Consider the following 22,599-nt stretch of genomic DNA (forward strand, 5'->3'; position numbering starts at 1 on the left):
GGACCACATTACTCAGAATAAGACAAGTGCAATATTAATCAGTCTAGATGCAGAAAAAGCATTTGATTCAGTGGGATGGGATTACCTATTCCAAGTTATGGAAAGATTTGGTTTCAACAAAGAAGTGATACAGTGCATCAAAACACTGTATTTGTGTCCGACCGCCAGAATAAAGATAAATGGACATTTGTCACGAACGATAAAATTAGTGCGGGGTGCAAGACAAGGCTGTAATCTTTCACCCACGCTCTTCTCCTTGTACCTCGAACCATTAGCACAGGCAATAAGACCTTAGAGGGAATAACAATAAGAGGCAGTGAACATAAGATATGCATGTATGCTGATGACGTTCTGTTATTCCTTAAAGACCCAGGCTCAAGTGGACCTAGATTGATGGATGTTTGACAAACATTTGGAACATATTCAGGTATGTGCTTAACATACACAAGACCCAAGCCCTAGTATATAATTATACCCCACAGGAAGAGCTGAAGAGTAGGTATAACTTCCACTGGACCTCTTCATACATTAAATATCTTGGAGTATTTCTACCAAAAGATACACACAAACTTTATTGCATGAATTACGATCACATCAACAAGAAAATAAATGATGACCTAGACAGGTGGAATTCACTTCCCTTAGATCTTAGTAGTAGAATTGAAACAATCAAAATGAACATCCTGCCGAGGTTACTGTATTTGTTCCAATCGCTGCCCATAGAAATCCAGCCTAAACAGTTTAGAGAATGGGATAAACGGATATCAAGGTTTATCTGGAACAGTAAGAGACCAAGAATTAGATATACAACATTACAATTACCAAAAAAACTGTGGGGGTATGGCCTTACCAAACCTAAAAGATTATTATGTGTCAGCCCAATTGAGACCTCTGGTGTGTTGGTGCAATTCAGAATACGAATCCAAATGGAAAGACATTGAGACTACTTTGACAGAGACACCCATACAATCAGTTTTGGGAAATAAGGACATGGTAATAGAAATATACAGTAGACAAAATCAGTGGATTAATTTTTCTCTAAAGACATGGTTAAGGGTAGTTAAGCAAAATAAATTAGACAGAGAGATCAAACTGCTGAGTTGGCCCGCATACGACCCCAGCTTCATTCCTGCAACTCAGAACAGCAGATTTAAACAATGGACGCAGAAAGGCATCACATCATTCAGTACAATTATAAGGAATGGGGACCTAGATAACTTTCAGGACCTAAGTAAAAAACATGGCTTGGATAAACAAGATTTTTACAGATACCTACAAGTTCGACACTATTTCTTAAGGGAGATAAAAGTGACTGACCCTCGAGCACCTCCAAAATTAATCCAAGTATTCACTAACGCATACAACTTGGGGAGTAACAAAAAAACTCTCAAATCTCTACTTGGGTATTCAATCCTCAAAGAAACATTCTACAAACTATATTAAAAAGAAATGGGAGGAGGAACTTAGCATTGAAATAACTGCTGAAACATGGTTGAACATATTAGAGACTCAACAAACCTCCACCAACTCAAGGTCATGGAGAGAATTCTGTTGGAAGAATGTTGTACGTTTCTTCATAACACCTAAACTGAAATCAAAACAGACTGGCTCCCTACATCCTTGCTGGAGAGAATGCGGCCTATCGAGGGTGGATCACTCTCATATCTTTTGGACGTGCCCCGCAATCGAAACCTACTGGGGAGAAATATGATCTAACATTGGAAAAATAATGGGATTTGACATAGAACAAACATTCATTTCTTTGTACTTGGGTGAAATACCTGATAACTTACACAATAGAGAAAAGTACCTCTTGAAGGTCCTACTGGCAGCCAGTAAAAAGGCTATCACTAGGAAATGGCAACAAAAAGACCCTCCCACCATGACACAATGGATAGACATTGTAAAAGAAATACACCACATGGAGCGTATGACCTTTGCTCTAAGAACACAAGAGGAGAGAGGTCAGGAATACTGGGGAAAATGGGTTTCGTACTTGGAAAAGGTCTAATTCAAAGATGTAAATGTAACTAATATGATGAAGGTATGACGTGCACTATAACTGCCAGATCTTTTTTGTTGTTCTTTTATTTTACTTTATTTGTACTTTCTTTGTGTTCCTACAATAAAAACAAAGTATATATATATATATATATATATATATATATATATATATATATATATATATATATATATATATATATATAAAAAAAACATAAACTGCCCCTGGAACTGTATTCTGGAGTTGTAGGCTAGTTCAGACCAAGTAACCCTTGGTATCCCATATAGATGGGGAGAGACTATTTTATCTAAGAGATCTTTTTAAATTACTAGAGGAACTATGTCATAAACCCTAAAAGTTCCAGAATGGGGTGAAAATGGAAATATTATTGGTCAGCGCGAAATTCACACCACTCTAATTGACTTTTTGCTAAGGATTTTGGAAAACCAATCGCAGCAACTGTTTTCAAGTCCGACAACTCGGACAAATTCATGTTTGAAACGCATGAAAGCCAGTGAGGGCAGTGAGAAAAACCGAGTTTTCTTAAAAAAATGTATTGTTTAAATGGCTAAATAATTGTGCACCAAGGGTACTTACCACTGCGATTCCTGAAATGCAGAGCCAGTTGGAGTATTTTTCGAATAACTAGCTAGCTCTCGTCTCATTCATTGACCACCAAATGCTTCTAACGCTAGCTAGCCCCTTAATATAAAGTTCTCGAAATGTGCAGTACCAGTCAAATGTTTGGACACACCTACTCATTCAATGGTTTTTCTTTATTTTTTCTATACCGTAGAATAATAGTGAAGACATCAAAATTATGAAATAACACATGGAATCAAATAGTAACCAAAAAAAGTGTTAAACAAATCAAAATATATTTGATATTTCAGATTCTTCAAAGTAGCCACCCTTTGCCCTGATGACAGCTTTGCACACTCTTGGCATTCACTCAACCAGCTTCATGAGGTAGTCACCTGGAATGCATTTCAATTAAAAAGGGTGCTTTGTTAAAAGTTAATTTGTGCAATTTGTTTCCTTCTTAATGCGTTTGAGTCAATCAGTTGTTGTGACAAGGTAGGGGTGGTATACAGAAGTTAGCCCTATTTGGTAAAAGACCAAGTCCATATTATGGCAAGAACAGCTCAAATAAGCAAAGAGAAATGACAGTCCATCATTACTTTAAGACATGAAGGTCAGTCAATACAGAACATTTCAAGAACTTTGAAAGTTTCTTCAAGTGCTGTTGCAAAAACCATCCAGCGCTATGATGAAACTGGCTCTCATGAGGACCGCTACAGGAAAGGAAGACCCAGAGTTAGCTCTGCTGCAGAGGATAAGTTCATTAGAGTTAACTGCAGCTCAGATTGCAGCCCAAATGCTTCACAGAGTTCAGATGACCTGGCCTCCACAATCACCCGACGCCAACCCAATTGAGATGGTTTTGGATGAGTTGGACTGGAGAGTGAAGGAAAAGCAGCCAACAAGTGCTCAGCATATGTGGGACCTCCAAGACTGTTGGAAAAGCATTCCAGGTTAAACTGGTTGAGAGAATGCCAAGAGTGTGCAATGCTGTCATCAACGCAAAGGGTGGCTACTTTGAAAAATATGAAATATATTTTGATTTGTTTAACACTTTTTTGGTTACTACATGATTCCATGTGTGTTATGTCTTCACTATTATTCTGTAGAACGTAGAAAATATATATATATTTTTTTAAACCTTGAATGAGTAGGTGTGTCCAAACTTTTGACTGATACAGAGCCATTATTAAGAGGCTAGCCACACTACAAACATAATTTCACCTGGTTCACGTGAATCAATTGTAATGACAGTCCACCACAACATACCCAAGACGTTCCTGATTAGCCAGGAGTAGTCTGGTATTAATTTAATTGTGTATTAAAAACACAGTTTGAGATCATTGTGAGCGGATTTCGCCAGTGGTTAGAAGGGGGAATTGGGCTTCCCGGAAAAATTTTGCCCAAGGTTTCAACAGTAACCAAGGGGGGTGGGGCTTAGAGAAGGGTCAATTGGAATAAATGGTAGTAGAGGGGTAATCCTGATTCTATACAGGAAAATAAAAGTAAGAAATTGTGTAATAGAATTAGTCAACCTAAAATATTGTCATACAATTCTAAATAGGTTATACAGGTTTTATACATGTTATGTATAAAATAGCCTCTAAAATATATCTGAACAGGCCATAAATGTCTTCATTTTTGTTTTCTTGGAAAGCTGTGAGTGCTATTATATGATACAATATCAGTACTTGTTGCATCATCAACTGATTTCAGCCAGTGATTGACTGCATTGTTTTAATGGAATGTTGGCATATAGGCAGTACATTTTAAAACTTAATGGAACCATTCCACTAAAACCGACTGGCTAGTTAGCTAACAAACATTCTTCAAAGTCATTATTTTACACAATATCTTATCACAGCACTGGCAAACCATGGTTTACCAATTCCCTGACCAAAATGGCTGACCTTTATACCATCATAAGACGGTTCATTGCCATTCTAGTATTCTAATTCTATATTTGATCAGTGTTCTGTAATTTGTTTTATGCACTATACCATGCTACAGATAGATGCATGTTTCTGGCAAAGATTACATGCCTTCTCACTAAGCCCACATACAAAATACTTAGGAATGGCATGCACAACGTCTTGCCGTCTATATGCAAACCATTGCGATGCTTATTATGGTTTTAACTCCTGTCCAATCATAGAGCCTGAACATATGGAGCAGAGTGTGGGAACTGCCACACAGAGGACAGCCCGGGTGGACTGCGAGTCTGACCTAAAATAGCTTCTCATGAAAAAAATGACCCTCTCCCTCTCATTCTTTGATTCTGAAAATAGTACTGAAAATAGTGAATTGAATTTGGATTGTGGTCCTGAGACCGGGGCCCGGGGAGTTGGGGACCAGCACTTGAATGAATGAATTCCTCAGAGCACAAGGGTAGGCAGCAGACAAATGAATTTGGAAAAAAAGCACAACATTCTCATTACCAAATTGGGTCTGCAAAGGACATATTGGTCAGGAGGAATTTCTTACTTTCGACATGAAAGAGGAAAACATCTTCCCTGGCTGGTTCCTTCAGCAAACCCATTTATAAATGTGAATGTCAGCGTCTACAGAAGAAGGGGAGGCTGGGGGATGCTATTAAGCTGGGAGGTTGAGGCTGAACAAGTAATTTCATGCAAAAAGTAAAGAAAAATATTTCAACAAGAACAAGGGAGGATAAATGAATGACAAATGTGGCAACTTATTAACAGTATTACATTCCTCTGGGTAAATCCTGCTTTTACAGTCTGCTACCAAAAATAACACTCAGAGCGCTCTATGTAATTAGGAATTAATGAGGATAAACACCGATGACAAAGACGATACAAAAGCAGTTGATCTTTGAAGATGAAGACCTATCTTTAGCTTATGATGAGTTATTTGAACATGAAAAATAACTAAACTCAGCAAAAAAATAAATACATTTGAAAGCACTTATATCTGTAATCATTTTCTGTGTGACTGTGGGAGATGAGGGTCCAGGAGCAAGTGCAGGTATGAATTAGTACACGGCACTGAACAAACTTCAGACTAACTCAAATCTATCCTCTCTCTTCATAACAGCCGAAGATATAGAACAGGCAACAATGTACCAAAGCAAATAACCTAGGCCAATTCAAAAATAACATCTATGGTGAGTTTCCACTGAGGATTTACCCTGGTGTTTTACCAAAAAGACTCTGTTTGTATCTATGCGGACCGGCCACCGTGTCTCACTGGGCCATGGCTTCGGCGAACCTGCCCTGACTTGAGGCCCAACCTAGGCTTCTGGGTACTTTTCAGCTAGCGTTTACATAACAAAGGCTAACTGTGAACTTTAACACCTTCTCACAAAGCAACTGTCGAATGATGCAGAGGTTGTTGATTCTGTACGCTCCAAGTCTTTACTGTCACACTCCTGATGGAAACACAATTACACTAGAGCAGCAAATCAGCTCCAAGTGATTTATATTTTGGAAATCTGTTCCAAAGTATTCCCACAGACCACACATAATAGAGATATATGTTACCGTATACAAATGTAAGCAAAGTTTGAAATGGTTATGTTTTAGTAAAATAACTATGATATCTGTCTGGGCTTCTTGCAGTCAATTTTCAATCTACAAATAATTTGTAATTATGTTTTGGCTGAATCTACTTGATGATCCCCTGGTGTGGGGGTAAGTCTCAATTGAAAAGTACCACTAGTCCCTATTCCTACAATTTCATATCTGATGGAACTGGGTAGCTGGGCTTTGCATAAAAAACAAGCAACTCAAGACCGCCAGGTACGTAGAACAACTTTTAAGTCAAAGAAACTGCAGGATCAGGGGTGTAGTGCTGCTGGTGCGCGGAGGAGTGGCACTCCCACACTTTTATCTATTTGAGAATACACAGAGCTGGTAAAACTATTTCTGGAAAATTCATGCGGATAAATTCTACATTATATTTAATTACTACAGAACTTCCATGAAAAACGATAGATTGACAAACCAAATAAATATGTATTGCCGTCTTCTCTCTGGTGGTGGTGAGAATGATGAAGAAGTATAGGCTACGTGCATGGTGGAGGCCCGTCGGAGGCTTGACCACTTTCGCCAATCAGAATGTTAAAAACAAATATTAAAAAGGGCAAACTCCAAGGACCCGTTGTGCATTGGAATCCAGAACGATATGTGACCACTTGGTTAAGGCGACTACATTATGCCGAGGACACCCAAATCAGAGTGGCCACTGCAAACCCAAAGAGCCTGACCCTCTCTGTAAGTTGCTGTAGCCCTGCTTGGGATATTTAACCTACATTGGCTATTGGTTGAGATGCAGGGCCCGTTCTAGCTTGGTATGTCAGGGTGATAAATTAGAAATGTGAATTGGGCCAAGTTGGAGGTAATAATGCATTTAGGTTATCGTTTATTGAGATGCATGAATATACCACACCAAAAGCTTGATTTCATGGCCTGCTTTAAAACAAATGTCCTACTATTCTACATAGTGATCATTTATGCTCACTACTTCTCGGAATTGATAGTTCACCTCTGTTTTCTTCAATTCTGTAATAGGGTATACTGTAACCATGTGTTCAAGCTAATCAAAGTTTACTTATGATACACAATACAATGAAATGTCTACTCGCAATAAAGCTCTCCTTGCAAACAGTGCAATGATATTAAGCTATATGCATTTGTATTTAGATTAAGCTATAGCCTACAAATAGGTATACCACGTAGTCGTAGGCCTATTAGGCTATAGACCTACTTCAAATGATTGTTGTTTGTTTCTGAACTAGCCAAATGGCAGAGTTATCCTTCAGCACCACAAGTTGATTCAACTTCTTTAACATCATTGCACGATCCTGGCGCTGTCCTTTCAGCACCACAAAGGATGCTCCAATCGCTTAAAATTACATCTCATCAAGATCTGTTGCCTACGCCTAATAGTCATACTCATCACTTATTATTTATACAAATATAATATTATAAACTGGGTGGTTCAAGCCCTGAATGCTGATTGGCTGACAGTTGTGGTATACAGTGCCTTGCAAAAGTATTCAACCCCCTTGGCCTTTTTCCTATTTTGTTTCAATATAACCTGTAATTTAAATGGATTTTTATTTGGATTTCATGTAATGGACATACACAAAATAGTCCAAATTGGTCAAGTGAAATGGAAAAAAAATTACTTATTTCAAAAGATTCCAAAAAATGTAAAACTGAAATGTGGTGCGTGCATATGTATTCACCCCCTTTGCTATGAAGCCCCTAAATAAGATCTGGTGCAACCAATTACCTTCAGAAGTCACATAATTAGTTAACTAAAGTCCACCTGTGTGCAATCTAAGTGTCACATGATCTGTCACATGATCTCAGTATATACACCTGTTCTGAAAGGCCCCAGAGTCTGCCACACCTCTAAGCAATGGGCACCACCAAGCAAGCGGCACCATGAAGACCAAGGAGCTCTCCAAACAGGTCAGGGACAAAGTTGTGGAGAAGTACAGATCTAGGTTGGGTTATAAAAAAATATCAGAAACTTTGAACATCCCATGAAGCACCATTAAATCCATTATTAAAAAATGGAAAGAATATGGCACCTCAACAAACCTGCCAAGAGAGGGCCGCCCACCAACACTCACGGACCAGGCAAGGGGGGCATTAATCAGAGAGGCAACAAAGAGACCAAAGATAACCCTGAAGGAGCTGCAAAGCTCCACAGCGGAGATTGGAGTATCTGTCCATAGGACCACTTTAAGCCGCATACTCTACAGAGCTGGGTTTTAGGGAAGAGTGGTCAGAAAAAAGCCATTGCTTAACCTGTTGGGGATAGGGGGCAGTATTTGCACGGCCAGATAAAAAACGTACCCGATTTAATCTGGTTACTACTCCTGCCCAGTAACTAGAATATGCATATAATTGTTTGATTTGGATAGAAAACACCCTAAAGTTTCTAAAACTGTTTGAATGGTGTCTGTGAGTATAACAGAACTCATTTGGCAGGCCAAAACCTGAGAAGATTCCAAACAGGAAGCGCTCTCTCTGACTATTTCTTGGCCTTCTTGATCATCTCTAACCAAAACAGGGGATCTCTGGCATAACGTGACATTTTCTAACGCTCCCATAGGCTCTCAGAAGGCGCCAGAACGATGAATGATGTCTTTGCAGGCCATGGCTGAAAAACATTAGCGCATTTGGATAGTGGTCGATCTGAGGACAATGAGACTGGAGGCGCGTGCACGAGCCGACACCATGTTTACTTTCTCTCTCTTTGAACGAAAACAACAACTCCCGGTCAGATTATTATCGCTATTTTACGAGAAAAATCGCATAAAAATTGATTTTCAACAGTGTTTGACATGCTTCGAAGTACGGTAATGGAATAATTTGAATTTTTTTGTCACGAAACGCGTCGGGCGCATCACCCTTCTTTACCCTTCGGATAGTGTCTTGAACGCACGAACAAAACGCCGCTATTTGGATATAACTATGGATTATTTGGAACCAAACCAACATTTGTTATTGAAGTAGAAGTCCTGGGAGTGCATTCTGACGAAGAACAGCAAAGGTAATCAAACTTTTCTAATAGTAAATCGGAGTTTGGTGAGTACCACACTTGGTGGGTGTCAAAATAGCTAGCCTGTGATTGCCGGGCTATCTACTCAGAATATTGCAAAATGTGCTTTCACGGAAAACCTATTTTAAAATCGGACATAGCGAGTGCATAAAGGAGTTCTGTATCTATAATTCTTAAAATAATTGTTATGTTTTTTGTGAACGTTTATCGTGAGTAATTTAGTAAATTCACCGGAAGTGTTCGGTGGGAATGCTAGTCACATGCTAATGTAAAAAGCTGGTTTTTGATATAAATATGAACTTGATTGAACAAAACATGCATGTATTGTATAACATAATGTCCTAGGATTGTCATCTGATGAAGATCAAAGGTTAGTGCTGCATTTAGCTGTGGTTTGGGTTTATGTGACATTATATGCTAGCTTGAAAAATGGGTGTCTGATTATTTCTGGCTGGGTACTTTGCTGACATAATCTAATGTTTTGCTTTCGTTGTAAAGCCTTTTTGAAATCGGACAGTGTGGTTAGATTAACGAGAGTCTTGTCTTTAAAATGGTGTAAAATAGTCATATGTTTGAGAAATTGAAGTAATAGCATTTCTAAGGTATTTGAATATCGCGCCACGGGATTACACTGGCTGTTGAGTAGGTGGGACGCAAGCGTCCCACCTAGCCCATAGAGGTTAAGGAAAAAAATAAGCAAACAAGTTTGGTGTTCGCCAAAAGGCGTGTAGGAAACCCCCCCAAACATATGGAAGAAGGTACTCTGGTCAGATGAGACTCAAATGTAGCTTTTTGGCCATCAAGGAAAATGCTATGTCTGGTGCAAGCCCAACACCTCTCATCACCCCGAGAACACCATCCCCACAGTGAATCATGGTGGTGGCAGCATCAAGCTGTGGAGATGTTTCTATCGCGGCCAGAAACCTGCTCCATTTGCTCTCTGTTCCGAACGTAATAAACAACCAGTTCTGATAGCCTTTAGCTGTACCCTTATTTCTTGACTTCTACGTTTGTTTTAGTCACTGCTTTAGCACACTCTGCCAACCCGGATGTCCTAGCCGTGTCTGAATTCTGGCTTAGGAAGACCACCAAAAACCCTGAAATTTCAATCCCTAACTATAACATTTTCCGACAAGATAGAACTGCCAAAGGGGGCGGTGTTGCAATCTACTGCAGAGATAACCTGCAGAGTTCTGTCTTACTATCCAGGTCTGTACCCAAACAATTCAAGCTTCTACTTTTAAAAATCCAGCTTTCCAGAAACAAGTCTCTCACCATTGCCGCTTGCTATAGACCACCCTCTGCCCCCCAGCTGTGCCCTGGACATGTGAATTGATTGCCCCCCCATCTATCTTCAGAGCTCGTGCTGCTAGGTGACCTAAACTGGGACATGCTTAACATCCCGGCCATCCTACAATCTAAGCTTGATGCCCTCAAATCTCACACAAATTATCAATGAACCCACCAGGTACAACCCCAAATCGGTAAACACGGGCACCCTCATAGATATCATCCTAACCAACTTGCCCTCCAAATACACCTCTGCTGTTTTCAACCAAGATCTAAGCGATCACTGCCTAATTGCCTGCATCCGTAACGGGTCTGCGGTCAAACGACCACCCCTCATCACTGTCAAATGCTCCCTAAAACATTTCAGCGAGCAGGCCTTTCTAATCAACCTGGCCCGGGTATCCTGGAAGGATATTGACCTCATCCCGTCAGTAGAGGATGCCTGGTTATTCTTTAAAAGTGCCTTCCTCACCATCTTAAATAAGCATGCCCCTTTCAACAAATTTAGAACCAGGAACAGATATAGCCCTTGGTTCTCTCCAGAGCTGACTGCCCTTGACCAGCACAAAAACATCCTGTGGCGTGCTGCATTAGCATCGAATAGCCCCCGTGATATGCAACTTGTCAGGGAAGTTAGGAACCAATATACACAGGCAGTTAGGAAACCCTAACCCTTTTTAACCTGTTGGGTCTAGGGGGCAGCATTTGCACGTCTGGATAAAAAAAATGTACCCGATTTAATCTGGTTACTAATCCTACCCAGTAACTAGAATATGCATATACTTATTATATATGGATAGAAAACACTCTAAAGTTTCTAAAACTGTTTGAATGGTGTCTGTGAGTATAACAGAACTCATTTGGCAGGCAAAACCCTGAGACATTTTCTGACAGGAAGTGGATACCTGATGTGTTGTATTGACTTTAAACCTATCCCATTGAAAAACACAGGGGTTTAGGAATATTTTGGCACTTCCTATTGCTTCCACTAGATGTCACCAGCCTTTACAAAGTGTTTTGAGTCTTCTGGAGGGAGATCTGACCGAACAAGAGCCATGGAACGATGATGTCCCATTAGACACCTGGCGCGCGAGTTCATGTTGGGTACCCTCGTTCCAATACGTTATAAAAGAGTATGCATTCGTCCACCTTGAATATTATTCATGTTCTGGTTAAAAAAGGCCCTAATGATTTATGCTATACAACGTTTGACATGTTTGAACGAACGGAAATATATTTTTTCCCCTCGTTCATGACGAGAAGTCCGGCTGGCTTACATCATGTGCTAACGAGACGGAGATTTTTGGACATAAATGATGAGCTTTTTTGAACAAAACTACATTCGTTATGGACCTGTGATACCTGGAAGTGACATCTGATGAAGAGAATCAAAGGTAATGGATTATTTACATAGTATTTTCGATTTTAGATCTCCCCAACATGACGTCTAGTCTGTATCGCAACGCGTATTTTTCTGGGCGCAGTGCTCAGATTATTGCAAAGTGTGATTTCCCAGTAAGGTTATTTTTAAATCTGGCAAGTTGATTGCGTTCAAGAGATGTAAATCTATAATTCTTTAAATGACAATATAATATTTTACCAATGTTTTCTCATTTTAATTATTTAATTTGTTACGCTGACTTGACTGCCGGTTATTGGAGGGAAACGATTTCCTCAACATCAATGCCATAGTAAAACGCTGTTTTTGGATATAAATATGAACTTGATAGAACTAAAAATGCATGCATTGTCTAACATAATGTCCTAGGAGTGTCATCTGATGGAGATTGTAAAAGGTTAGTGCATCATTTTAGCTGGTTTTATGGTTTTGGTGACCCTGTCTTTGACTTGACAAAACATTACACACAACTCTTGTAAATGTACTGTCCTAACATACTCTAAATTTATGCTTTCGCCGTAAAACCTTTTTGAAATCGTAAAACGTGGTTAGATTAAGGAGATGTTTATCTTTTAAATGGTGTAAAATAGTTGTATTTTTGAAAAATTTGAATTTTGACATTTATTTGGATTCAAATTTGCCGCTCTTGAAATGCACCTGCTGTTGATGGAGTGCACCACAGGTGGCACGCTAGCGTCCCACCTAGCCCCAAGAGGTTAAAGCAGAAATTTACATCCTGTAGCACAAACTCAAAAAAGTTCTGGGACACTATAAAGTCCATGGAGAATAAGAGCACCTCCTCCCAGCTGCCCACTGCACTGAGGCTAGGAAACACTGTCACCACCGATAAATCTACTATAATTGAGAATTTCAATAAGCACTTTTCTACGGCTGGCCATGCTTTCCACCTGGCTATCCCTACCCTGGTCAACAGCCCTGCACCCCCCACAACAACTCGCCCAAGCCTCCCCAATTTCTCCTTCACCCAAATCCAGATAGATGATGTTCTGAAAGAGCTGCAAAATCTGGACCCCTACAAATCAGCCGGGCTAGACCATCTGGACCCTCTCTAAAATGATCTACCGAAATTGTTGCAACCCCTATTACTTGCCTGTTCAACCTCTCTTTCGTATCGTCTGAGATTCCCAAAGATTGGAAAGCTGCCGCGGTCATCCCCCTCTTCAAAGGGGCAGACACTCTAGACCCAAACTGCTACAGACCTATATCCATCCTACCCTGCCTTTCTAACCTCTCTGGGCTAGGCGGGATGAATTCGTCCCACCTACGCAACAGCCAGTGTAATCCAGTGGCGCGATTTTCAAATACCTTAAAAATCCTATTACTTCAATTTCTCAAACATATGACTATTTTACAGCTATTTAAAGACAAGACTCTCGTTAATCTAACCACACTGTCCGATTTCAAAAAGGCTTTACAACGAAAGCAAAACATTAGATTATGTCAGCAGAGTACCCAGCCAGAAATAATCAGACACCCATTTTTCAAGCTAGCATATAATGTCACAAAAACCCAGAAGACAGCTAAATGCAGCACTAACCTTTGATGATCTTCATCAGATGACAACCCTAGGACATTATGTTATACAATACATGCATGTTTTGTTCAATCAAGTTCATATTTATATCAAAAATCAGCTTTTTACATTAGCATGTGACGTTCAGAACTAGCATACCCCCCGCAAACTTCCGGGGAATTTACTAACAATTTACTAAATTACTCACGATAAACGTTCACAAAAAGCATAACAATTATTTTAAGAATTATAGATACAGAACTCCTCTATGCACTCTATGTCCGATTTTAAAATAGTTTTTTGGTGAAAGCACATTTTGCAATATTCTAAGTACATAGCCCAGCCATCACGGGCTAGCTATTTAGACACCCGGCAAGTTTAGCCTTCACCAAAATCAGATTTACTATAACAAAAATGTTATTACCTTTGTTGTCTTCGTCAGAATGCACTCCCAGGACTTCTACTTCAATAACAAATGTTGGTTTGGTCCCAAATAATCCATCGTTATATCCAAACAGCGTCGTTTTGTTCGTGAGTTCTAGACACTATCCGAAATGGTAAATAACGGTCGCGCGCATGGCGCAATTCGTGACAAAAAAATTCTAAATATTCCATTACCGTACTTCGAAGCATGTCAACCGCTGTTTAAAATCAATTTTTATGCAATTTATCTCGTAAAAAAGCGATAATATTCCGACCGGGAATCTCCTTTTCGGCAAACAGAGGAAAAAACACAAAGACGGGGGCGGCCAGTGCACGCACCTAAGCCCACAGTCCCTTGATCGGCCACTTGAGAAAGGCGATAATGTGTTTCAGCCTGGGGCTGGAATGACGACATTCAGGTTTTTCCCGGGCTCTGAGAGCCTATTGGAGCCGTGGGAAGTGTCACGTTACCGCAGAGATCCTAAGTTTTTGAAAGAGATGTCAAAGAAAGACAATAAATGGTCAGACAGGCCACTTCCTGTAAAGGAATCTCTCAGGTTTTGACCTGCCATTTGAGTTCTGTTATACTCACAGACACCATTCAAACAGTTTTAGAAACTTTGGAGTGTTTTCTATCCAAAGCCAATAATTATATGCATATTCTAGTTACTGGGCAGGAGTAGTAACCAGATTAAATCGGGTACGTTTTTTTATCCAGCCGTGTCAATACTGCCCCCTACCCTCAGCAGGCTAAGGCCAAGTTATCAAACAGATTACCCACCATTTTGAATCCCACCGTACCTTCTCCGCTATGCAATCTGGTTTCAGAGCTGGTCATGGGTGCACCTCAGCCACGCTCAAGGTCCTAAACGATATCATAACCGCCATCGATAAGAGACATTACTGTGCAGCCGTATTCATCGACCTGGCCAAGGCTTTCGACTCTGTCAATCACCACATTCTTATCGCCAGACTCAACAGCCTTGGTTTCTCAAATGATTGCCTTGCCTGGTTCACCAACTACTTCTCTGATAGAGTTCAGTGTGTCAAATCGGAGGGCCTGTTGTCCGGACCTCTGGGGGTGCCACAGGGTTCAATTCTCGGGTCAACTCTCTTCTCTGTATCCATCAATGATGTCGCTCTTGCTGCTGGTGATTCTCTGAGAAACCTCTACGCAGATGACACCATTCTGTATACTTCTGGCCCTTCTTTGGACACTGTGTTAACTAACCTCCAGATGACCTTCAATGCCATACAACTCTCCTTCCATGGTCTCCAACTGCTCTTAAATGCAAGTAAAACTAAATGCATTCTTCAACCGATCGCTGCCCGCCTGTCCAGCATCACTACTCTGGACGGTTCTGACTTAGAATATGTGGACAACTACAAATACCTAGGTGTCTGGTTAGACTGTAAACTCTCCTTCCAGACTCACATTAAGCATCTCCAATCCAAAATTAAATCTAGAATCGGCTTCCTATTTCGCAACAAAGCATCCTTCACTCATTCTGCCAAACCTACCCTTGTACAACTGACTATCCTACCGATCCTCAACTTCGGCGATGTCATTTACAAACTAGCCTCCAACATTCTACTCAACAAATTGGATGCAGTCTATCACAGTACCATCCGTTTTGTCCCCAAAGCCCCATATACTACCCACCACTGCGACCTGTACGCTCTCGTTGGCTGGCTCTCGCTTCATACTCGTCGCCAAACCCACTGGCTACAGGTTATCTACAAGTCTCTGCTAGGTAAAGCCCCACCTTATCTCAGCTCACTGGTCACCATAGCAGCACCCACCCGTAGCACGCGCTCCAGCAGGTATATCTCACTGGTCACCCCCAAAAGCCAATTCTTCCTTTGGCCGCCTTTCCTTCCAGTTCTCTGCTGCCAATGACTGGAACGAACTGCAAAAATCACTGAAGCTGGAGACTCATATCTCCCTCACTAGCTTTAAGCACCAGCTGTCAGAGCAGCTCACAGATCACTGCACCTGTACATAGCCCATCTGTAAATAGCCCATCCAACTACCTCATCCCCATACTGTATTTATTTATTTATTTATCTTGCTCCTTTGCACCCCAGTATCTCTACTTACACATTAATCTTCTGCACATCTACCATTCCAGTGTTTAATTGCTATATTGTAATTACTTCGCCACCATGGCCTATTTATTGCCTTACCTCCCTTATCCTACCTAATTTGCACACACTGTATGCAGACTTTTTCTACTGTATTATTGACTGTATGTCTGTGTTGTTGTATGTGTCGAACTGCTTTGCTTTATCTTGGCCAGGTTGCAGTTGTAAATGAGAACTTGTTCTCAACTAGCCTACCTGGTTAAATAAAGGAGAAATAAAAATAATAATAAAATAATGTTTTTCATCGGCAGGGACTGGGAAACTGGTCAGAATGGAAGGAATGATGGATGGCGTTAAATACAAGGAAATTCTTGAGGGAAACCTATTTCAGTCTTCCAGAGATTTGAGACTTGGACGGAGGTTCACCTTCCAGCAGGACAATGATCCTAAGCATACTGCTAAAGCAACACTCGAGTGGTTTAAGGGGAACATTTAAATGTCTTGGAATGGCCTAGTCAAAGCCCAGATCTCAATCTAATTGAGAATCTGTGGTATGACTTAAAGATTGCTGTACACCAGCGGAACCCATCCAACTTGAAGGAGCTGGAGCAGTTTTGCCTTGAAGAATGGGCAAAAATCCCAGTGGCTAGATGTGCCAAGCTTATAAAGACATACCCCCAAGAGACTTGAAGCTGTATTTGCTGCAAAAGGTGGCTCTACAAAGTATTGACTTTGGGGGGTGAATAGTTATGCACGCTCAAGTTCAGTTTTTTTGGTCTTATTTCTTGTTTGTTTCACAATAAAAAATATTTTGCACCTTCAAAGTGGTAGTCAGGTTGTGTAAATCAAAAAGATACAAACCCCCCAAAAATCGATTTTAATTCCAGGTTGTAAGGCAACAAAATAGGAAAAATTCCAAGGGGGGTGAATACTTTCGCAAGCCACTGTATCAGACCGTATACCAAGGGTATGACAAAACATTTATTTTTACTGCTCTAATTATGTTGGTAACCAGTTTATAATAGCAATAAGGCACCTCTTGGGTTTGTGGTATATGGCCAATATACCACGGCTAAGGGCTGTGTCTCCACGTTGCATCGTGCCTAAGAACAACCCTTAGCCGTGGTATATTAGCCATATACCACACCTCCTCAGGCCTTATTGCTTAATGATCACTTCTCACAATTAGAGGTCGACCGATTAATCGGAATGGCCGATTTCAATTTTTCAATCGGTAATCGGTATTTTTGGCCACCGATTTGCCTTTAAAAAAAATATATTTATTATGTTATTAAAACAAATAAAAATTAAACCTTTATTTAACTAGGCAAGTCAGTTAAAGAACACATTCTTATTTTCAATGATGGCCTAGGAACGGTGGGTTAACTGCCTTGTTCAGGGGCAGAACGACAGATTTTTACCTTGTCAGCTTGGGGACAAGGTAAACGCTCTAACCACCTGCTTTACGTTGCCAAGTTAAGTTGCTAGCTAGCATTAAACTTATCTTATAAAAAAAAAATCTATCAATCATAAACACTAGTTAACTACACATGGTTGATGATATTACTAGTTTATCTAGCCTGTCAAGCTTTGCATATAATCGATGTGGTGAGCATTCGCGAAAAAGGACTGTCTTTGCTCCGACATGTACCTAACCATAAACATCAATGTCTTTCTTAAAATCAATACACAAGTAAATATTTTCAAACCTGCATATTTAGTTAATATTGCCTGCTAACATTAATTTATTTTAACTAGGGAAAATGTGTCACTTCTCTTGCAAACAGAGTCAGGGTATATGCAGCAGTTTGGGCCGCTTGGCTTGTTGCGAACTGTGAAGACTATTTCTTCCTAACAAAGACAGCAGACTTCGCCAAACGAGGATGATTTAACAAAAGCGCATTTGTGAAAAAAAAGCACAATCGTTGCACGACTGTACCTAACCATAAACATCAATGCCTTTCTTAAAATCAATACACAGAAGTATATATTTTTAAACCTGCATATTTAGCTAAAAGAAATCCAGGTTAGCAGGCAATATTAACCAGGTGAAATTGTGTCAGTTGTCTTGCGTTCATTGCACGCAGAATCAGGGTATACAGAATCTGGCTCGTTGCGAACTAATTTGCCAGAATTTTACGGAACTATGAAATAACATTGTAGGTTGTGCGATGTAACAGGAATATTTAGACTTATGGATGCCACCCGTTAGATAAAATACGGAACGGTTCCGTATGTCACTGAAAGAATAATGTTTGAGATGATAGTTTCCGGATTTGACCATATTAATGACCTAAGGTTCATTATATTATAGTTAAGTCTATGATTTCATATTTGATAGAGCAGTCTGACTGAGCGGTGGTAGGCAGCAGCAGGCTCGTAATAGTCAAAGGTATATGGTTTAGAGAGAAATAGTCGACGCGTCATAATTCCTGTAATAACTTGCGGCTGAACTTGAAAGGGGTTCCTTCGTTATTTTACCGTTCATGTCTTCCATAGAGAATGTCTTGATCTACTTCAAATAAGGTCTGTGTTTTGTGCTTAAACCGCCTCGGCGTTTTGATAACCGTGTAAATCTCACTAGGTAACGTTTGTCAACATATTTTCATAAATCCACTCTACAAAATGTTTTATCTTCGCTTATATTGATCAGAGTTATATCCTATGGATATCTACACAGTTATAAAATTGGCAAGGTGGTGTAAGCCTAAACCAAACACAGACCTTATTTTAAGTTAATATAAAAATACCCTATGGAATAAATGAAGGAACCGCTTTTCAGATTTTGCTAGGTGTCATGGGAATTATGACTCGCACTTTGGTAGTCAATTCTTACCATGCCCATTATTAAAATAGGATTTCCTGCATATAGAAATTACAGTTTTTGTTTTCAGCATTCATCACAGGTAACTTAAACTCTATTTTTATTATTCAAACAGTTGAGAGTATTTGTCTCCTAAGCAGACTCTTCAGCATCGTTGTCACTTCAGAGCTGTGTGTGTGTGTGTGTACGCGCGTGTGTGTGTGTGTGATTGATATATATATATATATATACGTACATAAAAAATGTATCACAATAATAATCGGCCGATTAATCGGTATCGGCTTTTTGGTCCTCCAATAATCGGTATTGGCGTTGAAAAATCATAATCCGTCGACTTCTACTCACAATGGTACTTGTTTAGTAGATCAAAGCTGAATCAATGTTTTGCAAGATTACATAATGATTAATTTGCGTTTTTACAAAACAGAACTGAATATAATACCATAGCATAGTAGGCCTACAACGTTACTGTTACACTAAAAACATTGTTAGCTGAAGCTGAATGGTCCCAAAAAAAGATAATGCACCAAAACTCAACAGAGCGTGCCACTATGCAGGATATATGCTTTGATTGAAATGAAATACAAGAAAGGCTAATCGTTTGTCAACACCATCTGCTCTAATTCGCTCACGAAACCGTAATTCAAGAAGACCTAAATGCATATTCCCATGAAACTGGGAATATGAAGAATGAAGAATTATAGTTCATGATTGACAGTGATGATGGCCTATTTTGAAATGAGGTAGCATATGCCTAACTTAACATTTATATATCTTTTTTAGACAATACTGTATGTGCAGATGTTGCAATTGGAGGATCCATTTTATGCATATTCTATAATGATAGGCTGGCTATTCAATTGGCTACATCTGTTGGTACAAACTTTGAGGAAATTATGACTTACTTTTTTTTGCGCTCCCTTGTCTAAAAAAAATAATAGCACTATACCACTGTGCAGGATCCACTTCAAACTAATTTTACATAAAAGTAGCAGTATCCAAAGGAGCAACTGTACTCTAATATGCCTACATCTATAAAGCAGAATAGAGCAGTACATCCCTTGAACACAACATGAAGTAACTTAATACCACAGTGTGAGGTACTCAGTGACAGCTGAGTTAGTATGTAGAATGCCTACATTCAAATCATATGTAATGTGTATGGATTCAATCTATGAGTGTACAGTATATGTTCTTGTGGTATAAAGTTACTCTGTAGGGTTAGAAAATGAATACTGCCAAGCCATATCATTACTTAAGTGCTCTCATACAATACCTCTTCCTCTTCCTTGGTTCATGCATAAGAAATGATTCACATGTATTTAGGTGGAGTGTATTAAGTGACGTTAATGGCCGGGACAAGTAATATATGATATTTGGTTTTAGGTAAATAAAAAGGCATTACAAGCAACACTGATAGTCAATCGTAAATAATAACTACCTCTCCCATCGACGTAGAAGAAGAGGATTTTCTGACGTGTCGAGACTCCTCCAGTGATGATGTTTGCTCTGCAGCCAGGCGAGCCCGTCGACCTAACTTTGCAACCTGAGTGAATATCATAATTCGAGTCACTAAAAGTTATCTTAAAATGACATGAACACGGTCGTAACTCTGAAGCATTAGTTAAATATTAACTTTATCACACAATTGCTGTAAAGCGGTGTTTAGTTAGCTGGATGGCAATGCTAACGCGTTAGCTAGCTAAGTAGCTGCCTGAAAAAGGCTGCCTCGACAAGAGAGAAACCATAATTCAAGTTCAAGGTTTGCAATGACATTCTAAACATTGCTAACGTTACTTATTATGTAAAGAATCTGTGTACAAGTTGAAATCGTAAATTACTTACATTCTTTACAACTCCACTGTCTCCGAGTTGAAGATTATCGTCCATTTTCCCTTGCGTTTACAGATGGAACTACTTCCTGGGGACTAGGAGCGTCACACCGCAACCATCTCCATGGTGACACCAATAAGGGGGAGTGGTGTAAGTAGTCCATGCTCGAGTGGCAGGGAGCGGAACGTTAGAGGCAAGACAAAATTACATGATGGAGCTACATCCAAACCTTTCAAAAACTCTGGTCTGGTAGATACAGAGGCTACCCATTATTGGGTAAAAGTGGCCTATAGACAGAGACACATCAGACAAAGATTGTCATTATAACCCTACCTACAGACGCCTCATTGGCATAACAGTGATGGGGGGGTATTTCTACTCCTGTGTAACTTCAGGTTACCTATAGTATAACTTTTTATTTTACTTTTGAGGACATTTTCTGTAGCCTACATCTAGTCTGGAAACATGTTTTTTAATATATATAAAACTAGTTAATTTGCATCTGCCATAGAGCCCAGTTTCATAATATTACCTTATGTCCCTGCTACTTACCAAAGTTTTTTAGGGCCTTTTTCACACCTATTAGTTTTATTGAGCACCGTGGCACCAACTCTTATTCTGAAAGTTCTATTTCCAGCCCATTGTTCTGCATCACAATCCCAGTTTTGCAGTTGTGTCACAAATCACCTAGCAACTGCACTAGGCGCCAGTGGTGGAAAAAAGTACCTAATTGTCATACATGAGTAAAAGTAAAGACACCTTAATAGAAAATTACTCAAGTAACAGTGAAAGTTAAAGTTGCTGAAACACCCAGATCCTACGCTGCCCTTTGTGGTGGAGGTGGCCACTTCAGAATTGGGCATGGGGGCCGTCCTGTCCCTATGTCAAGGTAACCCACAGAAATTGTATCCATGTGCATACTACAACAACAAAAAAATGGTCTCCTGCAGAGAGGAACTATGACGTAATCGATCGGGAGCTCTTGGTGGTGAATTTGGAATTAGAGGGGTGGAGACACTGGCTGGAAGGCACCAAGGACCCATTTCTCATCCTCACGACCATCGGAACCTGGAGTACATACGGACAGCGAGGCGGCTGAACCCGTGCCAAGCAAGGTGGGCCCATTTCTTCACTAGATTCGACTTCACCTTGTCATATCGCCCAGGTTCAAAGAACATCAAAGCCGATGCCCTGTCCAGTCTCTTCAATTCGGGAGAAGTTCCTGTCCTGAGTGCACCAATCATACCGCCCTCCCGAGTGGTTGCCCCCGTGCTTTGGGACATAGATGTGGACATTCACTAGGCTATGGGGATAAGGGATTGGCTGTTGACCTGGGCGCAAACATCTCTCGTCGCTGGACACCCAGGTATCACCCGCACGTCGCTCGGGTATGTCAATTCCTGCTCCATATGTGCCCAAACTAAATCTTCCCGGCACGCTCCAGCAGGGAAACTCCTTCCCCTTCCCGTGCCTCAGTGGCTTGGGTCTCATCTGTCCATTGATTTCATCACTGATCTACCCTCTTCTGATGGTTTCACTACTATCATGGTTGTTGTGGACAGATTCTCTAAATCCTGATGTTTTATCCCTTCCTCTGGTCTCCCTACCGCTCTCCAGGTCGCTGAGGCACTGTTCCAGCAGGTCTTCCGGCATTATGGCCTTCCGGTCCCCTGGCTGGTGCCGTCCCCTACAACACCCCTCCACCTCCCCTGGACATCAATGGGAGCCCTGCCTATGCCGTCAGGTCCCTCCTGGACTCCCGACGTTGTGAGGGTTGGCTCCAGAACCTGGTGGACTGGGAGAGGTTTGGTCCAGAGGAGAGTTGTTGGATCCCAACATCATCCGGGATTTCCACCTCCTCCGTCCAGACCGGCCCACTCCTCACCCTCGTGGCCATCCCCCTGGCCAGCGTCGTCCTGCGGGTAGAACTGTGTGTCAGGCGGGGGGTACTGTCACACCTACTCCTGCTTTCCCGCTCTGACACTCGACATTGCCGGTCTACATTTACATTTTAGTCATTTAGCAGACGCTCTTATCCAGAGCGACTTACAGTAGTGAATGCATACATTTCATTTTTTTCATTCCAT

The 22,599-nt window shown here is 40.6% G+C and overlaps 1 protein-coding gene across 1 annotated transcript in view; it reads right to left on the minus strand.

The window, feature by feature from the left end:
• Positions 1-20,632, minus strand: part of LOC106611048 (intraflagellar transport protein 43 homolog A-like) — a 43,137-nt gene extending 22,505 nt beyond the window's left edge. Inside the window, exons 1-2 of the mRNA XM_014210879.3 lie at positions 20,525-20,632; positions 20,121-20,225 (exon numbers count right to left, since the gene is read on the minus strand). Of these exons, the coding sequence (XP_014066354.1) occupies positions 20,121-20,225; positions 20,525-20,569 (150 nt within the window). The 5' untranslated portion in view covers positions 20,570-20,632. The remainder of the gene's footprint in view (positions 1-20,120; positions 20,226-20,524) is intronic.
• Between the last annotated feature and the right edge of the window lie 1,967 nt (positions 20,633-22,599).

The sequence above is a fragment of the Salmo salar genome, chromosome 09, assembly GCF_965601325.2.
Source record: "Salmo salar chromosome 09, fSalSal1, whole genome shotgun sequence".
Taxonomy (NCBI): Eukaryota; Metazoa; Chordata; class Actinopteri; order Salmoniformes; family Salmonidae; genus Salmo; species Salmo salar.